Source organism: Sorex araneus, chromosome 6 (assembly GCF_027595985.1).
Source record: "Sorex araneus isolate mSorAra2 chromosome 6, mSorAra2.pri, whole genome shotgun sequence".
NCBI lineage: Eukaryota > Metazoa > Chordata > Mammalia > Eulipotyphla > Soricidae > Sorex > Sorex araneus.
In genome coordinates this window covers 60,929,490-60,949,232 of record NC_073307.1, presented here as the reverse complement: position 1 = coordinate 60,949,232, position 19,743 = coordinate 60,929,490, and the positions used below count along the sequence as shown (strand labels likewise).

The 19,743-nt window shown below is 53.4% G+C and overlaps 1 protein-coding gene across 3 annotated transcripts in view; it reads right to left on the bottom strand.

Annotated features, from left to right (window-relative positions):
- Positions 1 to 19,743, bottom strand: part of SV2B (synaptic vesicle glycoprotein 2B) — an 80,313-nt gene that overhangs the window by 14,922 nt on the left and 45,648 nt on the right. For all 3 annotated transcript variants that reach the window (XM_055141069.1, XM_004617628.2, XM_055141070.1), the window contains exons 2-6: positions 13,574 to 14,421; positions 4,220 to 4,400; positions 3,590 to 3,741; positions 2,769 to 2,902; positions 1,788 to 1,877 (exon numbers count right to left, since the gene is read on the bottom strand). In XM_055141069.1, the coding sequence (XP_054997044.1) occupies positions 1,788 to 1,877; positions 2,769 to 2,902; positions 3,590 to 3,741; positions 4,220 to 4,400; positions 13,574 to 14,114 (1,098 nt within the window). In that variant the 5' untranslated portion in view covers positions 14,115 to 14,421. The remainder of the gene's footprint in view (positions 1 to 1,787; positions 1,878 to 2,768; positions 2,903 to 3,589; positions 3,742 to 4,219; positions 4,401 to 13,573; positions 14,422 to 19,743) is intronic.

Here is a 19,743-nt window from a genome sequence, read left to right as displayed (position 1 = left end):
TATTTACATAATACCCATCAGATAAGGGGTTGATATCAATAGTATATAAAGCACTGGTTGAACTCTACAAGAAGAAAACATCCAACCCCATCAAAAAATGGGGCGAAGAAATGAACAGAAACTTTACCAAGGAAGAAATACGAATGGCCAAAAGGCACATGAAAAAGTGCTCTATATCACTGATCATCAGAAAGATGCAGATCAAAACAACCACGAGATACTACCTCACACCACAGAGACTAGCACACATCCGAAAGAACAAAAGCAACCTCTGTTGGAGAGGATGTGGGGAGAAAGGGACCCTTCTACACTGCTGGTGGGAATGCCGACTGGTTCAGCCCTTCTGGAAAACAATATGGAATACTCTCAAAAAATTAGAGGTTGAGTTCCCATTTGACCCAGCAATACCACTGCTGGGAATATATCCTAGAGAGGCAAAAAAGTATAATCAAAACGACATCTGCACATGTATGTTCATCACAGCACTGTTTACAATAGCCAGAATCTGGAAAAACCCGAATGCCCTAGAACGGATGACTGGCTGAAGAAACTTTGGTACATCTATACAATGGAATACTATGCAGCTGTTAGGAAAAAAAGAGGTCATGAATTTTGTATTTAAGTGGATTGGCATGAAAAGTTTCATGCTAAGCGAAATGAGTCAGAATGAGAGAGACAGAGGTAGAAAGATTGTACTCATCTGTGGAATATAGAATAACAGAGTGGGAGACTAACACCCAAGAATTGTAGAAATAAGTACCAGGAGGGGAAAGGGCAACTCAGAGAAGGGATCACCAACTATAATGTAGTCGAAGGCCATGTGGGGGAAGGGAGTTGCGGGCTGAATGAGGGCTAGAGACTGAGCACAGTGGCCACTCAACACCTTTATTGCAAACCACAACAGCTAATTAGAGAGAGAGAACAGAAGGGAATGCCCTGTCACAGTGGCAGGGTGGGGTGGGGGGAGATGGGATTGGGGAGGGTGGGAGGGATGCTGGGTTTACTGGTGGTGGAGAATGGGCACTGGTGAAGGGATGGGTTCCTGAACTTTGTATGGGGGAAGCATAAGCACAAAAGTGTATAAATCTGTAACTGTATCCTCACGGTGATTCACTAATTAAAAATAAATAAATTAAAAAAAATTGTCAGGGCTTACTCCTGGCTCAGCACTCAGGAATCACTCCTGGCGGTGCCTGGGGGACCCTCTGGGATGCTGGGGATCGAACCCGGGTGGGTCATGTGCAAGGCCAGTGCCCTCCCCACTGTCCTTTGGCTTCAGCCCCAGGAACAAAATTCTTATTCCCTGACAGTTTTAGGAAGGAGCCCGGCATCTTTATTCTGGGCAACATGCTCCCTCTCTCTTAGGGGTTGGAGCAACAGTGGGTAGGGCAACTGCCAACCCAGGTTTGATCCCCAGCACCCCATAGGGGTCCCCAAAGAGCACCAGGAGTGATCCCTGAGCACAGAGCCAGAAGTCAGCCCTGAGCACTGACCGGTGAAAAAAATCAAACAAAATCCAAAAGTGGATTCTATTACCTCATCCAACAAATCACTGAGCTCTGTGTGTATGTGTGTATCTGTGTTCTGTCTGTCTGAGTCTTTGTGTGTATGTGTGTATCTGTGTTCTGTCTGTCTGAGTCTTTGTGTGTGTGTGTGTGTGTGTGTAGGTGAGCCCAGGCTAAGGTGATACAGAACCTCCTGTGAGGTCTATTCCTCTGACAAACGTCTTTGAAGCAAGCCTGTGCCAGGGAGAGGCCCCGCCTGAGGTGCGACCCGTGTCCACTCACCGTGAAGACCTTCTCCGGGGTGCCCTTGGCCCTCATATTGGTGTCATGGACACGCTTGAGAATCATCCAGGCTTCGTCGTGTTTGCCCATCTGGGAAACCAAGGATCAAGGCATGAAAGAACAGCCAGCTGCGGGGGGAGCACCCCAGGGGTCTGCTCCTGGGCCACCCCTGAGTGAGAGGCAGCCTGGGTCTGGGCCACTCCTGCCCAGGTCCACTCTGGCCGTTAGAGGCACCAGCCTGCAGGGGAAATGCTTGGCTCTGCTGGGCCGCTCCCGCCCCGCCAGCCGCCGGAAGTGGTCAGCAGCAGAACAGCCGTCGGAAAGCTTTCTGCTCCTCACAGGCGGGCAAGGCCAAGGCGGCTGCTGGTGGAAGGGCTCATAATGTGGCCTCCGGGGGGCAGGAAGGCCCCGAACCCAGTTGGGGGGTGCCCTTGTGAGAAGGGAGCCTGGGATGACACTCATCGGTCAACCAGGAGCCCCTGAGCTACCTACAGGCCACCAGCCAGATGCCCGGACCGGCCAGGGGGAGCACCCAAGTCTTCTGAGGAAGCACAGCCCTGCTGGCATGGGGGTGTCTCTCTGCCTCTGTTGCCTATGGTCCACGCAACAGGAGCCCGGGGACCCGAGCCCTGACAGGGCCACATGCTGGCATTTCCCTCCCGGGGAATGTCACCGGGTCCCGGGCCAGGGCTCGCTCTGCAGGAGGCTGGGAGCTCTCGGGCTGCCCAGGCTGGATGGCCCCTCGGACGGCAGCCTCGGAGAGGGGCTGGACAGCGCCTCTCTGCAGGGCCAGGAGGGGCTTGGAAACACGGATGAGGGGGGCGGGGGGGCGGGAAGGGGGGCTGTGGAAAGCAGCGCGTGCTGGAAGGAGAGCAGTTAGCAGTTAGCCTCAGGGGAGCAGTTCGCAGGGACAGCCACATACCCACATGCACAGAGGGGGGCCCTGGACTAGGAGGGCAGCTGCAGGCGCCAACTCCTCACCTCGAGCAGAAACCGTGGGCTCTCAGGCATGAACTTCAGGGTCACCAGGGACACGGTGCAGGGCAGGGCGCAGACGATGACAAACAGCCTCCAGCTGTGGTAGTGGTAGGCGGTGCCCATGCTGAAACCCCAGCCTGTGGGAGCCAGACACCGCCTGAGGCCCGCGGGCCGAGCCCCACTTCCGGCCACACCCCCAAAACAGGTATCTAGACATGCAGGTACCGGAGCAGACTCCCCACCCCCACGTCTGAGGCAGCACTGGGAACCCAGAGCCCCACCGCCCCGGGGAGGCCTGCCCGACCTCTGTGGGGCCTTGGATCAGAAACTGGACTGAGACAGCGTCCCACAGTTCTCAGAGGGCATGAAAATATCCGTTCATGGGGGTGGAGCGATAGTGCATTGGGGAGGGCGTTTGCCTTGCACACGGTAGATCTGGGTTCGATCCCCAGCATCCGATAGGGTATTTCAGGGAGTTATTCGTGAGTGTAGAGCCAGGAGGAACCCCTGCACAGGTATGGATGGCCCCAAAATAAACGTGTGTGTGTGTGTGTGTGTGTGTGTGTGTGTGTGTGTGTGTTCGTACCAGTTCCACTGGCAGCTGTTTTCCCCCTGCTTTGGTTGGAGGCTGAGCTACATGGGGTCTACCCCAACCCCTCCTGCACAAGGAGGAACAAAGACATGAGGCTCTCCCACTCCCCCACCCATGTGAGGAGAGTAGGGAGCCCTGGAGTGGCCCCGGGGCTCAGCCTGTGCTGTGACAGGGAGGATTCAGGCACGACAAAAGCTGAGGCCCCTGTGCCACCATGGGGCTGAGCACTCACCATAGTGCGGGATAATGGTCCAGGCCATGACTGACGCATAGATGCCCCCGGTCATCCAGAAGATGCCTAACCAACTGAGGTGCTCCCCTCGCTTCTCTCGGGACAGGAATTCAGAAAAATAGGCAAACACGATGGGCAGAGCACCGCCAATACTGCAGAAGAGAAAATGCCAGAATCGAGTTAAGGTCAGAGAGAGAGCACAGCAGGGAGGGCACTTGCCTGGCACGAAGCCAACCGGGTTTGATCTCAGGTGCCCCACAGGGTCCCCCAAGCCCCGTCAGGAGTGATCAGGAGTCAAGAGTCAGCCTGAGCACCGCCAGGTGTGGCCAGGAAAAAATTAAAAATAAAAAAGTAAGAAAGAATCAAGTCAGACTCGGGAAATGGCCACAGCAGAAACCAAGGGGTGGGGTGAGCCCTCTGACCCACCCCGAAGTGAAAAAAATCCAACAGATCTGAAAATCTGGCAAGAAAGACAAGAAGGGCAAGGTGGGGGAAGGGCGGGTTCTCTCTGGGCGAGTCTGGCCTGGGGGTCTGCAAACGGGATTCCAGGCTGCTACAGTGTCCTGTTAATCAAACAGAAAGCCAGCCCCGGCCTCCTGGAGGACCACGCGGGCAGCACTGCAAACCTACCCTATGCCTGAGATGAGCCGGCAGAAGACGAAGGCGCCGTAACCCTGCACGAAGGAGGAGAGGGAGGCGAACGAGGCATTGATGGCCAACGAGGTGCTGAGGACGCGCTTTCTTCCCAGCTTGTCAGCCAGGCCACCCAGAACGAAGGCCCCCGCCATCATCCCCAGATACACGATCAGCCCTGTGAGGGGAGAGGAGCCGTCAGAGGCCACGCAACACTTTAGAAAGCCCAGTTCCCTGGGGCCCGAGCGACAGCACAGCGGGGAGGGCGCCGCCTGGCACACGGCTGGCCCAGGTTCAATCCCCGGCATCCCATAGGGTCCCCTGAGCACCGCCAGGAGTGATTCCTGAGTGCAGAGCCAGGAAGAACCCCTGAGCACCTCTTTTTGGTGTGACCCAAAAAGCAAAATCAGAAACAAAGAAAATCCAACGTCTGTTTTCAGGCCTCTGCAAAATTCCATAATGGCTGTCAGAGGTGCAATGCAGCAGAGGGTGGTCTAGGGATGCGCAGTAACCCTGATCCCCCAGCTGCCTCCCCAGGGGCCCCAGATGCATGCTAAAACAGACTGACCATTTTTACATGGCTTTCTTGATGACTTGTAGGTGAATGATCCACTGAGAAAGGAAACGAGGTTATTTTATTGAAAGCAACAACAAAGAAGTATTTGAACTACAAATATCCATACCTGCAGGGTTATGTTTATATCTGATTTTTTTTTTCTTTTTGGGTCCCACCTGGAGATGCATGGGGGTTATTCCTGGCTCATGCGCTTAGGAATTACTCCTGGCGGTGCTCAGGGGACCATATGGGATGCTGGGAATCGAACCCCGGGTCGGCTGCATGCAAGGCAAATGCCCTACCCGCTGTGCTATTGCTCCAGCCCTGCTGCAGGGTTATGTTTTAAGACAAAATTTCTCGGGGGAAAAATTATGGCAGAGTGGGCCTGGGGACATTGGGAAGGAAGGAAAATAGAGGCAAATTAGGGGTCAGAGTGTTAGTACAGCAAGTAGGGTGTTTGCCTTGCACAGGGCCAACCCAGAGGGTCCCTCAAATCTGCCAGGAGTAATTCCTGGGTACAGAACTAGGAGTAAGCCCTGAGCACCACCAGGTATAACCCAAAACAAAACAAACAAACAAACAAAAAAACACCCAAAAAGAACATATTAAAAGCACAATTGGAGCTGGAGTGATAGTACAGCAGGGAAGGCATTTGCTTTGCATGCAGCTGATCCAAGTTCGATCCCCAGCACCCCACATGGTCCCCTGAGCCCCAGCAGGAGTGATTCCTAAGCACAGAGTCAGGAGTAAGGCCTAAGCATCACCAGGTATGGACCCAAGATAAACCAACCAACCAAACAAACAAACAAAAAGGCACAATTGCCAGGAAGGCTGGCTCTTTTTCTGAACATCCATGAAGGACCTTTTCAAGCTATTGCTAATGTTGAGATTCTTGGTGGCAAAGCAGCTGTGAGCTCTTCTTAAGACACACAGAATTCAAGCAGCATGACAAGAAAACCAGTCCTGGAATAAACACACCAAGTACAACGCGGCCAGCTCACACACGGGACTCGCCGGAAGCCAGCTTCCTCACTTGAGGTGGCAACTCTCCAGAAACCCATGGATAATTCTTCCCTATTAAGCCTGAGTGCTTGGTAATTATCAGTGCTGGGCACACACTTTATGTCCTAAACCAAGGAAGGAAACGTTCCAGGATGTCTCGCCTGCGGAGCAAAGACTGAATCGAGTTCTTGGTATGAGTCTCGCATGTCCAGTTCAGGCTCACGTCGTCAGGGAGCACTGAGTTTTGTGGGACAAAGGCTTCCTAGCCAAGGTGCTGGCTTTGTGCAGAGGCAGGTCCGGAAGGGCCTGGTCACCCGAGCAAAGACCTTGGAGAGAGATGTGTCATCCACTCAGCTGCAAGGCCCCCAGCCAGCCTTTCTCTTCTGTTCATCTGGCTCTTTGAAATGGAAAGAGATGATGGTGCCAGGGCTACCACCAGCGCTCCCTCGTGAGAATGCTCTCCGCTCACCCACCTTGGAACCCGACACTGCTCTGTTGCTCTGAGCTATGGAATCGGGGTCCTCCCTTTCCTTCCCATGGATGGGGCTCTGCCGTAGAGCCTGGCCAAGTGCCCCAGCCACTAGGAGACACTGTGGTTAGCTAAGCACTCTTTTTTTTTTTTAATTTAAATTTATTTATTTTTTAATTAGTGAGTCACAGTGAGGGTACAGTTACAGATTCACATATTTTTGTGCTTGTTTTTCCCTCATGCAATGTTTGAGAGCCCATCCCTCCACCAGTGTCCATTCTCCACCACCAATGAACCCAGTATCCCTCCCACCCCACAACCCCCCCACCTCTGTGGTGGGGCATTCCAATTTGATATCTCTCTCTCCTTTTGGGTGTTGTGGTTTGCAATAGGGGTACTGGGTGGTCATCCTGTTCAATCTCTAGTCTACTCTTATCACTGCGGGGACGTAGGGAAGATCTAGCACAGTGAGCCTGTACGGAGCTTATGCTCTAGGTGGGGAGAAGGGGATATGTAAGCAACCGAGGCAGGCTCTAGTGATTAGGGGCTAGTGATTGTGCATTAGGGGGCATGTGGCACCCCAAGCCCCACCAGAGGGATCCCTGAGCCCAGAGCCAGGGGGAACCCTGAGCACCACCAGGTGTGTATTCTCCAAAAAGGGAAAAAAAAACTAAAAAGCTATCTACAAAGTGCGTCATTGAGAGGCTTACAGAGAAAAATATCACAAAACAGAAGGGACTGGGGTGAGGCAGGTGGAGGTTTCAGTAAGATGGTGCAGAGTGATTTCACTGGGAACCAACTTGCTGAAGGAAATGAGTCCTGGGGGTGTCTAGAGCAGACTGTGAACCCCACCTGGTGAGTTTCCCTCAGAAACAGAGAACAACTTCCTGCTGCATTCAAACCATAGGAACATTCTAGAAGATGAGTCAGAATTTGCAAGTTCAGGGTCAGAGAGAAGGTAAAGGGGTCAAGGGTCCTGCCTTGCATGCAGTTGGATGCCCAATACCACATATGATCCCCGAGCACTGCCAGGAGTGAGCCCTGAGCACAGAGCCAGCAGTCATCCCTGAGCACTGCCAGAATATGCCCCAGCAAAAAAAATTATATATATTTTTTTATATATATATATATATTTGCAAACCCAACTCATGCCCAGGTGGGTCAGTGTCTTCCTGCAAGATTCAGGCACATCCGCCTGGTCCAGCCCCACCAGGCAAAGATCTTGCACATTAGTTCTCAGAGACTCAACCCCACCAGTTCCGAGCCCGGGACCTTCCTCTACAAGGGCAGCATCTTCTGAGAAGGTCACGGAAGCCGCAGGGCGCATTCCCACTGAGAAAGTCACGGGAGCGGCAGCTGAAGGGCAGACAAGCTGGTCCATTCCCAGAACCGCAGACCATGGCAGACTGCCCAGAGGTGGAGAGGTAGCCTGGGGTGCCCGTCGGTGCCCGCCCTGCAAGCAGCTCAGTAGGACAGAGACTGTCCGGGAACTGGCGGGGGGCTTGGGTCGGAAGGCAGCTAGTGTGTGTGTGTGTGTGTGTGTGTGTGTGTGTGTGTTATGTCTGGAACCCGGGGAGAAGGGGAACTGGAAAATCAAGGGTATTCAGATAAATAACTCAAACTCTCCTGGCCCCGGCCCAGAGGGAAACAATGTGATAAAGGGTTTTTTTTCTTTTTTTTTTTTTTTTTGCTTCAAAGCAATCCTCAGTTCTCCAATTTTACTGTGCGTGCAAATCTCAGAGTGGGGGGTGGGGGGGTGGAAGTTTGTTATAACTGGATTCCAAGGCTGGGGAGAGAGCCCAAGTGTCCAGAACATGCCTGGCCTGTGCTAAGGCCCTGAGTTCAAGCCACGCTCTAACACTGAACATCACCTGCTGAGGGTGGGCCATATGAGAAATAAACTATAGTCTACTTCTGTGTCCTTCATGCCTACAGTGTGCCAGACAGCCAGAACCCCTCTCTAGAGGAGTTCCAACAGGGCTCTCTTCTCGAAACTTCAATTTATGACCCCTCCTTCCCCCACCTGTCTGCACTCCCCAACAGGCTGGAGAAACCCTGTGTTACTGTCTGAATGAATGAATGAATGCGCACCTCTGCTGTCTGAGTGAATGAATGCACCTCTGCTGGAATCACTGCATGATTCCCTCTGTCCCACACTGTCCAGGTACTGAGCCATGAGAGAGGAATTGGAGGCCAGGTTTGGGCCCAAAGCTTGTCTTCGCAGGAGTGGAGGCCGGAGCAGCCGAAGCAAGGTAAGTGCCCTCTCTGCTGTCCTGTCACTCGGACCCCATCAAAATGCTCTTGAAGAGGCCTTCCGCCCAGAGATGAACCAAGAGCCGCGGCACGAGAAGCAGAGCCTCCCGCCTACTGACTGTGATCCTGAGGTCTCCTAACCCATTTTGGCACCAGAGCAGACTCTTGCAGCCATGCATTTTGACTGCGAACTGAACTACAACCTCGTGCAGCCCGGGAAGGGATTTTTTTCCCTCTCCACCCCATTTTTCTGAGCGAAAATGGCGGCAGCGGCAGCAGCCACGCGGTGAGAGCCACCCTCTAAGACCCCTACACCAGGAGGTAGGACTTTCTTTAGTGACGTAGCCTGTAGGTGATCCTGGGAGGGGAGGTGTTCCCGGCGCGCCTTCCGCCCAGAGATGAACCAAGAGCCGCGGCACGAGAAGCAGAGCCTCCCGCCTACTGACTGTGATCCTGAGGTCTCCTAACCCATTTTGGCACCAGAGCAGACTCTTGCAGCCATCCATTTTGACTGTGAACTGAGCTAAAATATTAGAAACCCAAAACCGCGCGGCCGCTATCGCGCGGACTCAAAGTCTTCACCTTTGCCAAGGAAGAGAAATTATTAGATGATGCTTATTCAGCAGGCCTGATTGTTGGGGAAAATTTCCAATCAACAATAGTGAGTTCTGTATGGAAATATGAAATGTACTCAATATATAGAGAGAATAATGGGAATATCATCAGCTACTTAGATGGGGGGAGGGGTGGGAGGGGGGTGTATTGGGGTTCTTGGTGGTGGAACGGGTGCACTGGTGAAGGGATGGTGGTTTAATCAGTATTTGACTGTGACTTAAACCTGAAAGCCTTGTATTTTTTTTGTTTTCACGGTGGTTCAATAAAATATTTCTTTAAATAAAAAAAAAAAATGCTCTTGAAGAGACCCAAAATACACCGCCTTAGCTTAGGGTTGGGGAGAAGACAGCTGGGACACAGCAGGTGTGCGGTGGGGGGAGGGGTGGAGAGGGAGGCATGGGGGAAGCTCTCTGCTCTCCCCCACTTTCAGCCCTAAAGCAAGTTTGGGTCCTAGTGGTGACACCTGAGCCCCCAGGAAGCCACAGTATTGGCCGCGTCCCCCACCTTGCGCCGGAGACACCGTCTTTTTTTCAGAACCTCCCCGGAAACCTCGGGCCTCAGTCCTTCTCTGTCTCGTCACTTCCACCCGCTGTGCTCTCTCTGCAGCTGCTCTTATGCCACCCCTACTGGACGCACAAGCCGTCCTTCACTTCTTGGCCTTGAGCCAGTTCAAGTCACAGACAGAAGTCACTGAGCCCAGGAGAGAAGTCACACAGTTGCCTTGCCCTGGGCTGCCTGAAGACTTTGGTGCAGAAGAGGGGGAGAAAAATGAGCGCCAGGGAAGTACAGCAAGAGACTAACCCCCACCACCACCACCACCGACTGCACCACTGAACTCACTCATAACCTGTCGTCAGCAGGAGAAATGGACTCCATAGAGTTGGTGGATCCAGCAAATATAGAACTAGCGGGAGAGTGAGGAGGGCTATTAGCCTTCGATTGACTGCACAGCTCCACGGCCCAGTGGGAGAAAGGTACCCTCGCACAAGGTTAGGCTTTTATTGGCCTTTATTCTGGTCACCTGGTAGAGGCATAGTGCTTGGGGGCTGGGATCAAACCCAGGGTCTCTCACACGAGCACTCCAGGCAGACCCGGCACTTGGCGAGAAAACCCAAAAGCTGCAATTGCGACTTGCAGAAATGGGGACCCCAGAGGTGAGGAGAGGAGCTTTGCATCCACGTTGAACTGCTCCGGGGTGTGAAGGATGCCAGTGAGGAGGCCAGTAGGCACCGGGCGGGTCTTGAAAGAGGCTCTGGCCCAGGGCCTGAGCCTGACCTCCTGCACCCATTCTCCTTCTGAGAGCCAGGGCTCGGGGTTCAGCACGCAGAGTTGTCAGCCTAGGACTCATGTCTGGATGCTCAAAGTTTCTGGTTGCTTTCTGCGAATCGGTTCCAGGGACTGGAATGTCGAGGTGAGAGGGGTTAAGATGGCACCAGTGGCTGCGTTAGCTGCGGGTTGGAATCCAGAGAGCAAGGCCCACTGAGGTCTTCATCACTTATAGCAAAGAAGCCACTCCCTTGGCCCGAGGACATAGGAATTCAAGGTCTGAGTCATCCAGGCAGGACCCCAAGCCCCTTTTGCTACTCCCTCTCCTACGTTTAACTGTTTGCATTCGCTTTGCTGGGATAAATTCCCCCACCTCCTATCCAAACTCTTTCCACTCTGTTTCTCTACTCTGCAACTACATATGTGCTCTCTGAAAGGTCATATTCCCTTGACCGAGCACAGAGCCAGGAGTGAGCCCTGAGCTCAGAGCCAGGAGTGAGCCTTGAGCAGAGTCAGAAGTGAGCACTGAGCTCAGAGCCGGGAGTGAGTCCTGAGCACAGAGCCAGGAGTGATCCCTGAGCACAGAGCCAGGAGTGAACCCTGAGCACAGAGCCAGGAGTCAGCCCTGAGCACAGAGCCAGGAGTCAGCCTGAGCACAGAGCCAGGAATGAGCCCTGAGGGCTTGCAGAGCACAGGGTATACTGGGTCACAAGCTACACCTTGATCCATGAGACAGAGGCTCAGTCACAGATGCAGAAGTTGACGGGAAAAGGTCCACGTTGCTTCCGATGCTGGCTGGACATTGGGAAGGAAATACAAATGCTGTGATTGTGACTTGCAGAGATGGGGGTCATGGAGCTGAGCAGAGAACGCTCTGGACTTGCAGATCACATGCACGCCAGTGCGCTGAGGGCTTTGTTGGTGTGACATGTGGAATATGCAAACACTTCCTGCGGATCAAGGGATTTGGCAAAGAAAACGTTTGGCTTTAGCAATCTGCCTAGTGGGAACCAAACCGCCAGTCACCATAGTGGGCTTTGCTGATTCCTGGTGTGTCCAGGAAAGCCACGAGGGGCTGACTGAGACCATCCTCCGCCTGAGTTGAAGGAGGAAGATGTGCTGGGAGCGGGGAGTTTTGTGGCCCCAGGAACTGGGCCCTGGGCCCAGAGCATGTGATGGACCAAGCTTATTTGCTCTTGGGGGCCCAGTTTCTTGAAGGAAGACGAGACGGGCATGCAGGGCCTTCTCTGTCCCTTCATGGTCCCACTGACAATGCGACCTGTGACCACAGCCCCTTCCTGAGGAGGTCACGCCCAGGAGATTCCTCTGGGCTTGCTCCCTCACGCTGGTGTGGGCCTGTGTCAGCATGTCTGCACAACAGCTGGCGCTGTGCACTCGAGCCCGCCAAGCCCTGCAGAGGAACGAGCTGACACGTCCCTGACATCGCTCTGGCTGCCCACTCCCTCCTCCCTGCCCCAGGCTCAGTCTCTCAGGCTTCTGCTCTGGAACCCAGGCCAATTCTTTGCAAAGTGAAAAGCAACGGGACTCTCTCAGGCTCCACCGTGATGCCAGCCAAGGTGAAGCCCCAGGGTCTGTGAGTTCAAGCAAGTGGGCAGATGCTCTGTCCTGGGTAGGAAGAAGCTGAAAGAAACCAAATCTCAGAACGCTGGAGACGGGGAAAGCCTCCCTCCCGATCCGCGGCTTTCCAGCCCCCGTGCTTACCTGCAGCGAGCGGCTTCACCTGGGACTTGGGATGGTTTATCTGCAGGGCTGGGTGGTGGAGGTGAGGGCATTGTTTGGTGGTGGCCGGAAGGAGCAGTACTGTTGGGTCACACCTGGCAGTGCTCAGGGATCACTCCCAGCTCTGTGCTCAGGGCTCACTCCAGACACTCCCAGTTCTGTGCTTGGGGCTCACTCCTGGCTCTGTGCTCAGGGATCACTCCTGGCTCTGTGCTTGGGGCTCACTCCTGGCTCTGTGCTCAGGGATCACTCCTGGCTCTGTGCTTGGGGCTCACTCCTGGCTCTGTGCTCAGGAATCACTCCTGGCTCTGTGCTTGGGGCTCACTCCTGGCTCTGTGCTCAGGGATCATTCCCAGTTCTGTGCTCGGGGCTACTCCCGGCTTTCCCGGCTCTGTGGTCGGGAATCACGCCGCGCTCTGTGCTCAGGAATAACTCCCAGCTCTGTGCTCAGGGCTTACTCCCAGTTCTGTGCTCAGGGCTCACTCCCGGCTCTGTGCTCAGGGCTCACTCCCGGCTCTGCTCAGGAATCACTCCTGGCTCTGTGCTCAGGAATCACTCCCGGCTCTGTGCTCAGGGCTCACTCCCGGCTCTGTGCTCAGGAATCACTCCTGGCTCTGTGCTCAGGAATCACTCCCGGCTCTGTGCTCGGGGATCATTCCTGGTGGTGCTTGGGGGACCATATATGATGTCAAGAATGGAAGTGGGGGCATCTCTACGCAACGCAAAGGCCTTAACCTCTGTACTATCTCTCCTTCCCAGTTTCTAGATGCAACTCTCTTTATTTGCTGCACGCTTATTACAGACTACTGAATTTACCCATCAGCTTTCTATTAGCAAATGTCTGACTGGGAATTCTCTCTCCTACTACAACAAACAACCAGCTGTGTGAAAACACGCAGCCCTTGATGTGAGCTATCTCCTTTGCATACATTTTCTTCCTTATAAAAATTAAACAAGAAAAAAACTCATGCTTAGAACAGAAGTTGCTGACAATTCTTCAATTTTTAAGGGGGGCAACCAACCAACCTCGTTCTCCTTAGCTTGGATGTTCAAGTCTCATCTACGTGGTCACTAGAGTAGCCAATGGGGCTCTCTGGGGACTCTCCAGTGCCACATCCCACTAGGGCTGCCAATCTTCTATGGGCTACCGGAAATAGTTGGCTGTATCTTTAAACCCAGTCAGATCAGAGACCCGACCCCTAAATTCCAGAACCAACCCAAGAACCTTAAGCTTCTGTTGCTCTAAACCATGGTCAGAACCAGAACCACTGGGGCTGGATTAGTCTAACCCTGAGGTTAACCTCAGAATTAGTCTAGTCCTGAGGTAGAATCCTTTTAACGGTATTAAAAGGCTCTGTGACAAATCGAAGGTGTTTATGCTACATGGCTCTCCTTCATATGTGAAAGTTGCAAAGGAAACACCTGCGACCCACTTCCCACTTGGACTTACCAAGCATTCCTTTCTTGGCACTCGACAGACACATGTCCTTCTCTGCACTGGGCAGGGCAAAGCTCACCACGAACACCTCCACTCCGTCTGCCATTAAGGCCAAGCCCAGGACGAAGAAGAGCATCCACTGGAAGCGCCCGTGGCCACACTCCTCCATGATGGTTTCGTACTGGTGAGCCAACTGCTCCTCGTCCTCCATCCTCTCCGCCATCATGTCCGCCTGCCCGTGAAAACCATCGGCCCTGGAGGGTGCCATCTTGGCCTGCTTGCCCGAGACATCATCAGGGTGAGGGATGCCCTGGTACTCGCCCTCGTAGACCTCATCGTCCTCATCGTGGCCTTCCGTAACATCACTCTGCGCATCCTCGTCTGGGTTGGACTCCCCGCCACGGTAATAGCCATCGCTGGGGGCCTGGCCCCCATAGTTTCCCTCATATCCGTAGTCATCCACCCCTTGGTTCCGGGACTGTCTGGATGCTTCCCACGCTATATCCCTCGCCCCCCGGTAGAGGTTTGGACTGTTTCGATAACCGTCCTCCATGCTGTGTGCAGAGATCCGAACGCTGAATAAGTCCACAGGACTTCTCGGGGGTATAGGCGGTGCCTCTCTTTGCTCCTTTGTCTCTCAAATAGAGCAGATTGATGCCAGAGCAACGTCTGCGTCTTTGTTCATTCGATGGTTCCTGGAAGTCTGTGGAAAACTTCAAATTCGGGTATGGGTCCCCCCAGAAGATGACGGACGGGAGGTGTTAGTTAGAAACAGGTGCAGCTAACTTCAAGAACAAGGTGCTCAGCTGCCCTGCAGCTCCGTGGGTGGTCCGATTTGTTCAGCCACATAAGGGGAAGACCTGGGAGTACAGAAAAGGGAAAGACAAGGCATTAAGAAGTGGCAGATTCTGGGCAAAGTCTGGGCAAAACACTCTCCAGATTGAACCTGTGTATTTCCGAATGGCCCTGGTGTGGAATGGAGGGAATCTTGAGCTGCTGTCAGATTCCTTCTCAATAAACATGGGTTGGGTCAGGGAGATGGGAAGCCAAGGGAGAGAGAACAAGGCCCTCTGATGGGGGGACAAACCACGAGCCCCCACTAGCATGAGCCAGAAAGCAGACACGGGGTCACACCTTGCCAAGCCTTTGCCAACACAGCAGCCTGTTTGCAGCCCTGTGGCCTTTTGAAGGTACCAGCTTCCCTGGCCTCAGGATGAGTGGCCTAGCAGGGCGAATCTGCTCCTAAAAATGTGTAGCAGAGAAATCTCTGGGACCACTTTTCCCAAAGCCCTATTCCTCAGAGAGGCATCACGGCACTTGGCAGGAACAGTCAGTGACAGGGCAGACAGGAGGGCCAGGGGGAGGCAGGGACCAGTGTGTCTCAAAGGCAGTCATTAATGAACCTGGGTGATGGGACAGCAGTGAAGGTGTTTGCCTTGCACAGGGCTGACCTCCACATGCCATACAGACACACACACACACACACACACACACACACACGAGAAACCCTTGAGTGTTGCTGGATATGTCCAAAATGAAGAGTCATTCAACACACAAATCCCAGACCAGAGGGTTAGTACAAAGGGTGAGGTGCTTGCCTGGCATGTAGCTGACCCTAGTTTGATTCCCACACTGCATATGGTCCCGCAAGCACTGCCAAGAATGATTCCTGAGCACCGCCATGGATGGCCCAAAATCACTACTGAAAAATAAAAACTCTAAAATAAATAAAATCCTAAAACAGAAGAAAAGGAAACAAAGAGAAAGAAGAAAGAAAGAAAGAAAGAAAGAAAGAAAGAAAGAAAGAAAGAAAGAAAGAAAGAAAGAAAGAAAGAAAGAGAAAGAGAGAAAGAAAGAAAGAAAGAAAGAAAAGAAAGAAAGAAAGAAAGAAAGAAAGAAAGAAAGAAAGAAAGAAAGAGAGAAAGAAAGAAAAAGAGAAAGAAAGAAAGAAAGAAAGAAAGGAAGAAAGAAAGAAAGAAAGAAAGAAAGAAAGAAAGAAAGAAAGAAAGAAAGAAAGAAAGAAAGAAAGAAAGAAAGAAAGAAAGGAAGGAGGGAGGAGGGAAGGAAGGAAGGAAGGAAGGAAGGAAGGAAGGAAGGAAGGAAGGAAGGAAGGAAGGAAGGAAGGAAGGGAGGGAGGGAGGGAGGGAGGGAGGGAGGGAGGGAGGGAGGGAGGAAGGAAGGAAGGAAGGAAGGAAGGAAGGAAGGGAGGGAGGGAGGGAGGGAGGGAGGGAGGGAGGGAGGGAGGAAGGAAATTCCAAGATTCTTCCCCCAGGCCTGACGCAAAGTTGGGGGCAGAGCCTGAGAATCTGCATTTCTGACAAACCCCCAGGACCCCCCAGGCTGGCATTGGGAGCCCCAGAGGAGAAGGAAACAGTCTTACCCTCCTACCAGGAGCTGCACTATTCCCAGGAAACAAATGCCCTCCAGATTGTGCTGACCACTGTGTGTCAGACAAACATCGGGGGGGGGGGGGCAGCAGGATGAATGGACATGCAGGCCGGGAGTGTCCTTCAGGGCCAACGGTGCCAAGCTCTGACGCAGCAGCATGGAGGGCAGCACAGAGCAGTGGAAGAAAGAGCCCAGCATGGTGGTGGGACGGGGAGTCTCCCCACTGAGAAATGCCAACTCAGTGACTTTCACCAGTTTCTAGATCCTATGATTGCTGATAATCTCAAAGTTCCCACTCCAGCTGTAGCCCAGGGGCCCCCCAGCCCCGACCCGGCAATGACCTTCGTCGGAAGTAGCTCTGGGCAGTGGCGATAGGGTCAAGAGGAGGTATTAGGGTGAGCTCTGATCAAATAACCAGTCACTTTATGAAAGGGGGGACAGGCTGTGGCCAGGCCCCCAGACCGACTGACTGTAGGGCTTGGACGTGGGATATAAAGCAGAACAGTTTAAGAGCAAAGACCTTATCCAGATTCAACCCAACTCTGCCCCTTCCAACTCCTCACGTTTGCCTCAGTGTCCCCACCTGTCCAAAGGGCTACAAACTCAAACTGGAGGAGGAAACTGGAGAGTATCCATACCATGGGGTCCTCCAACTCTTTCTGCCGAGCCTTTTTATTGATTTTCTTTGTTATTTTTCCAAACCCAGCTGTGCTCAGGACTTACTCCTGCTCTGTGCTCAGGAATCACTCCTGGGGGAGTTTAGGGGGCCCAGGTGGTGCTGGGGCTTGAACTAGGTCAGACGTGTGTAAGGCCAGCACCTTCCCTGCTGTACTGCTGCTCTGGCCCCTGGCTCCTTTGACCCTTGACCCAATCCACGAAAGAGAGATTCACCAGAGAAAACCATTCAGTCTCATGCCAAACAAGGCCCACTGGGTATGGGCAATTCTGCTAGGAGCTTTATGCAGCTTAGAGACAAAGTTGGGAATTGGAGAGAAGCGGCAGGCATTCTGGTGAGCAACGTGGCCCGGACAATGCTCCGGACCCGAATCGGGGCCAGCAACACCGGGGGGCCGGAGGGAGGAGGTGCCGCCTGCACACCTTCTCCGGATGGAACCCCGGCGACACTGAACAGCAACTAACACGGCTCCAGGATTCAGGACTGGGACAGATCCGAGCCGCGCGGCCGCTTTCTCAGAGAGCCAGCCCTGTGTAACCTCTGAGATCCAGCACCTGAGTAACCTCAGAGAGCCAGCACCTGTGCAAACTCCGAGAGCCAGCACTGTGTAACCTCAGAGAGCCAGCCCTGTGTAACCTCAGAGAGCCAGCACCTGAGTAACCTCCGAGAGCCAGCACCTGAGTAACCTCAGAGAGCCAGCACCTGTGCAAACTCCGAGAGCCAGCACCAGAGTAACCTCAGAGAGCCAGCCCTGTGTAACCTCAGAGAGCCAGCACCTGTGCAACCTCAGAGAGCCAGCCCTGTATAACCTCAGAGAGCCAGCACCTGAGTAACCTCCGAGAGCCAGCACCTGAGTAACCTCAGAGAGCCAGCACCTGTGCAAACTCCGAGAGCCAGCACCAGAGTAACCTCAGAGAGCCAGCCCTGTGTAACCTCAGAGAGCCAGCACCTGTGCAACCTCAGAGAGCCAGCCCTGTGTAACCTCCGAGAGCCAGCACCTGTGTAACCTCAGAGAGCCAGCACCTGTGCAACCTCCGAGAACCAGCCCTGTGTAACCTCCGAGAGCCAGCACCTGTGTAACCTCAGAGAGCCAGCACCTGTGTAACCTCCGAGAGCCAGCCCTGTGTAACCTCAGAGAGCCAGCACCTGTGTAACCTCCGAGAGCCAGCCCTGTGTAACCTCAGAGAGCCAGCACCTGTGTAACCTCAGAGAGCCAGCACCTGTGTAACCTCAGAGAGCCAGCCCTGTGTAATCTCAGAGAGCCAGCACCTGCGTAACCTCAGAGAGCCAGCACTGTGTAACCTCAGAGAGCCAGCACCTGTGTAACCTCAGAGAGCCAGCCCTGTGTAACCTCAGAGAGCCAGCACCTGTGTAACCTCAGAGAGCCAGCACCTGTGTAACCTCCGAGAGCCAGCCCTGTGTAACCTCAGAGAGCCAGCACCTGTGTAACCTCAGAGAGCCAGCACCTGTGTAACCTCAGAGAGCCAGCCCTGTGTAATCTCAGAGAGCCAGCACCTGTGTAACCTCAGAGAGCCAGCCCTGTGTAACCTCAGAGAGCCAGCCCTGTGTAACCTCAGAGAGCCAGCACCTGAGTAACCTCAGAGAGCCAGCCCTGTGCAACCTCAGAGAGCCACAGCCCTGTGTAACCTCAGAGAGCCAGCACCTGTGTAACCTCAGAGAGCCAGCCCTGTGTAACCTCCGAAAGCCAGCACCTGAGTAACCTCAGAGAGCCAGCCCTGTGCAACCTCCGAGAGCCAGCACCTGTGTAACCTCAGAGAGCTAACCCTGTGCAACCTCCGAGAGCCAACACCTGTGCAACCTCCGAGAGCCAGCACCTGAGTAACCTCAGAGAGCCAGCCCTGCGCAACCTCAGAGAGCCAGCACCGGCACAACCTCAGAGAGCCAGCACCTGAGTACTAGACTATCAACTATGCCAGAGCCCCACGCCGGCTGATGACGGGAAATAACCATCCTCTTCGGTTTTTTTTCCCTTTGTCAGACAGCGTGGCGATTACTAAACAGGCGTGAACTCGGTGGCGCGGGGCAAGGGGGGGAAAAGAAAAGTTATGTAACAAACAGCGGGACTTAATATCTCTATATTCTTAGCAATGGAGAGCTATCAAATGCCTCCTTGGCAATAGGACTGTCTTTTTCTTTTTTGGGGGAAACCCCAGCAACGGTAGTGAGTTGTGTGTTGAAACATGGAATGTAATCGAGATAAGCGTAAACGAAATGAAACTTATCACGTACAAGGGTGGGGACTGGGGAGGTGGGAGGGGGCGGCAGATATACTGGGGGGGTTGGTGATGGAAGATGGGCACTGGTGAAGGGAAGGGTGTTTGAGTATTGTATAACTGACATAATCCTGAGAACTTTGTAACCCTCCACTTGGTGATTCAATAAAAAAATAAATAAATAAATAAATAAATAAAATTTGAAAAAAACAAAAGTTGGGAATTGGGGCAGCGGGGGGAGGGGGGAGTGATAGTCCAGCAGGTAGGTCAGCCTTGCATGTGACTGACCTGGGTTCGATGCCCGGCATCCCATGTTTCCCAGAGCACTACCAGGAGTAATTCCTGAGTGCTGAGCCAGGAGTAACCCCTGAGCATCACTGGGTATGACTCCCGCCCCACCAAAAAATCAAAAATAAGTAAATAAAATTTTTTTAAAGCTGTGAATCGGTGTCGGACAGAAAGAGGACATTCTCCCAGGCTGGTCTGCTCAAGGCACGCACGAAGTGAGCTGAATGGAGTGGACTCCGCCAGCCCCAGCCCACACGGGGTGGTCCCCGCCGCCCCCACCCGCAGCCTGTCCGCCAGGCACACTGCTCTCCTCTTGACAGAGATTCAGCTGCTTTGGGGGGAAGCAACAGCAGGAAGGTGATATTCATACACTGTATCTTCCATCCAGAAAAACCCACGAGCTGCTCAGCACGACTTAGAGGCCCGTCCTGAGGACTCAGGAGATAGTCCAGGAAGAGCACTTAGCACAGTACCTGAGCCAAACACAGTCCCCAGAGATGTGACCTTCCTGTCACCATTGCTGTCATTATGGCTATCTGAAGGGACATTGATCATGAAGTGTGTAGCCAAGAACACAGAGGGGAGCCTCTCCCAGT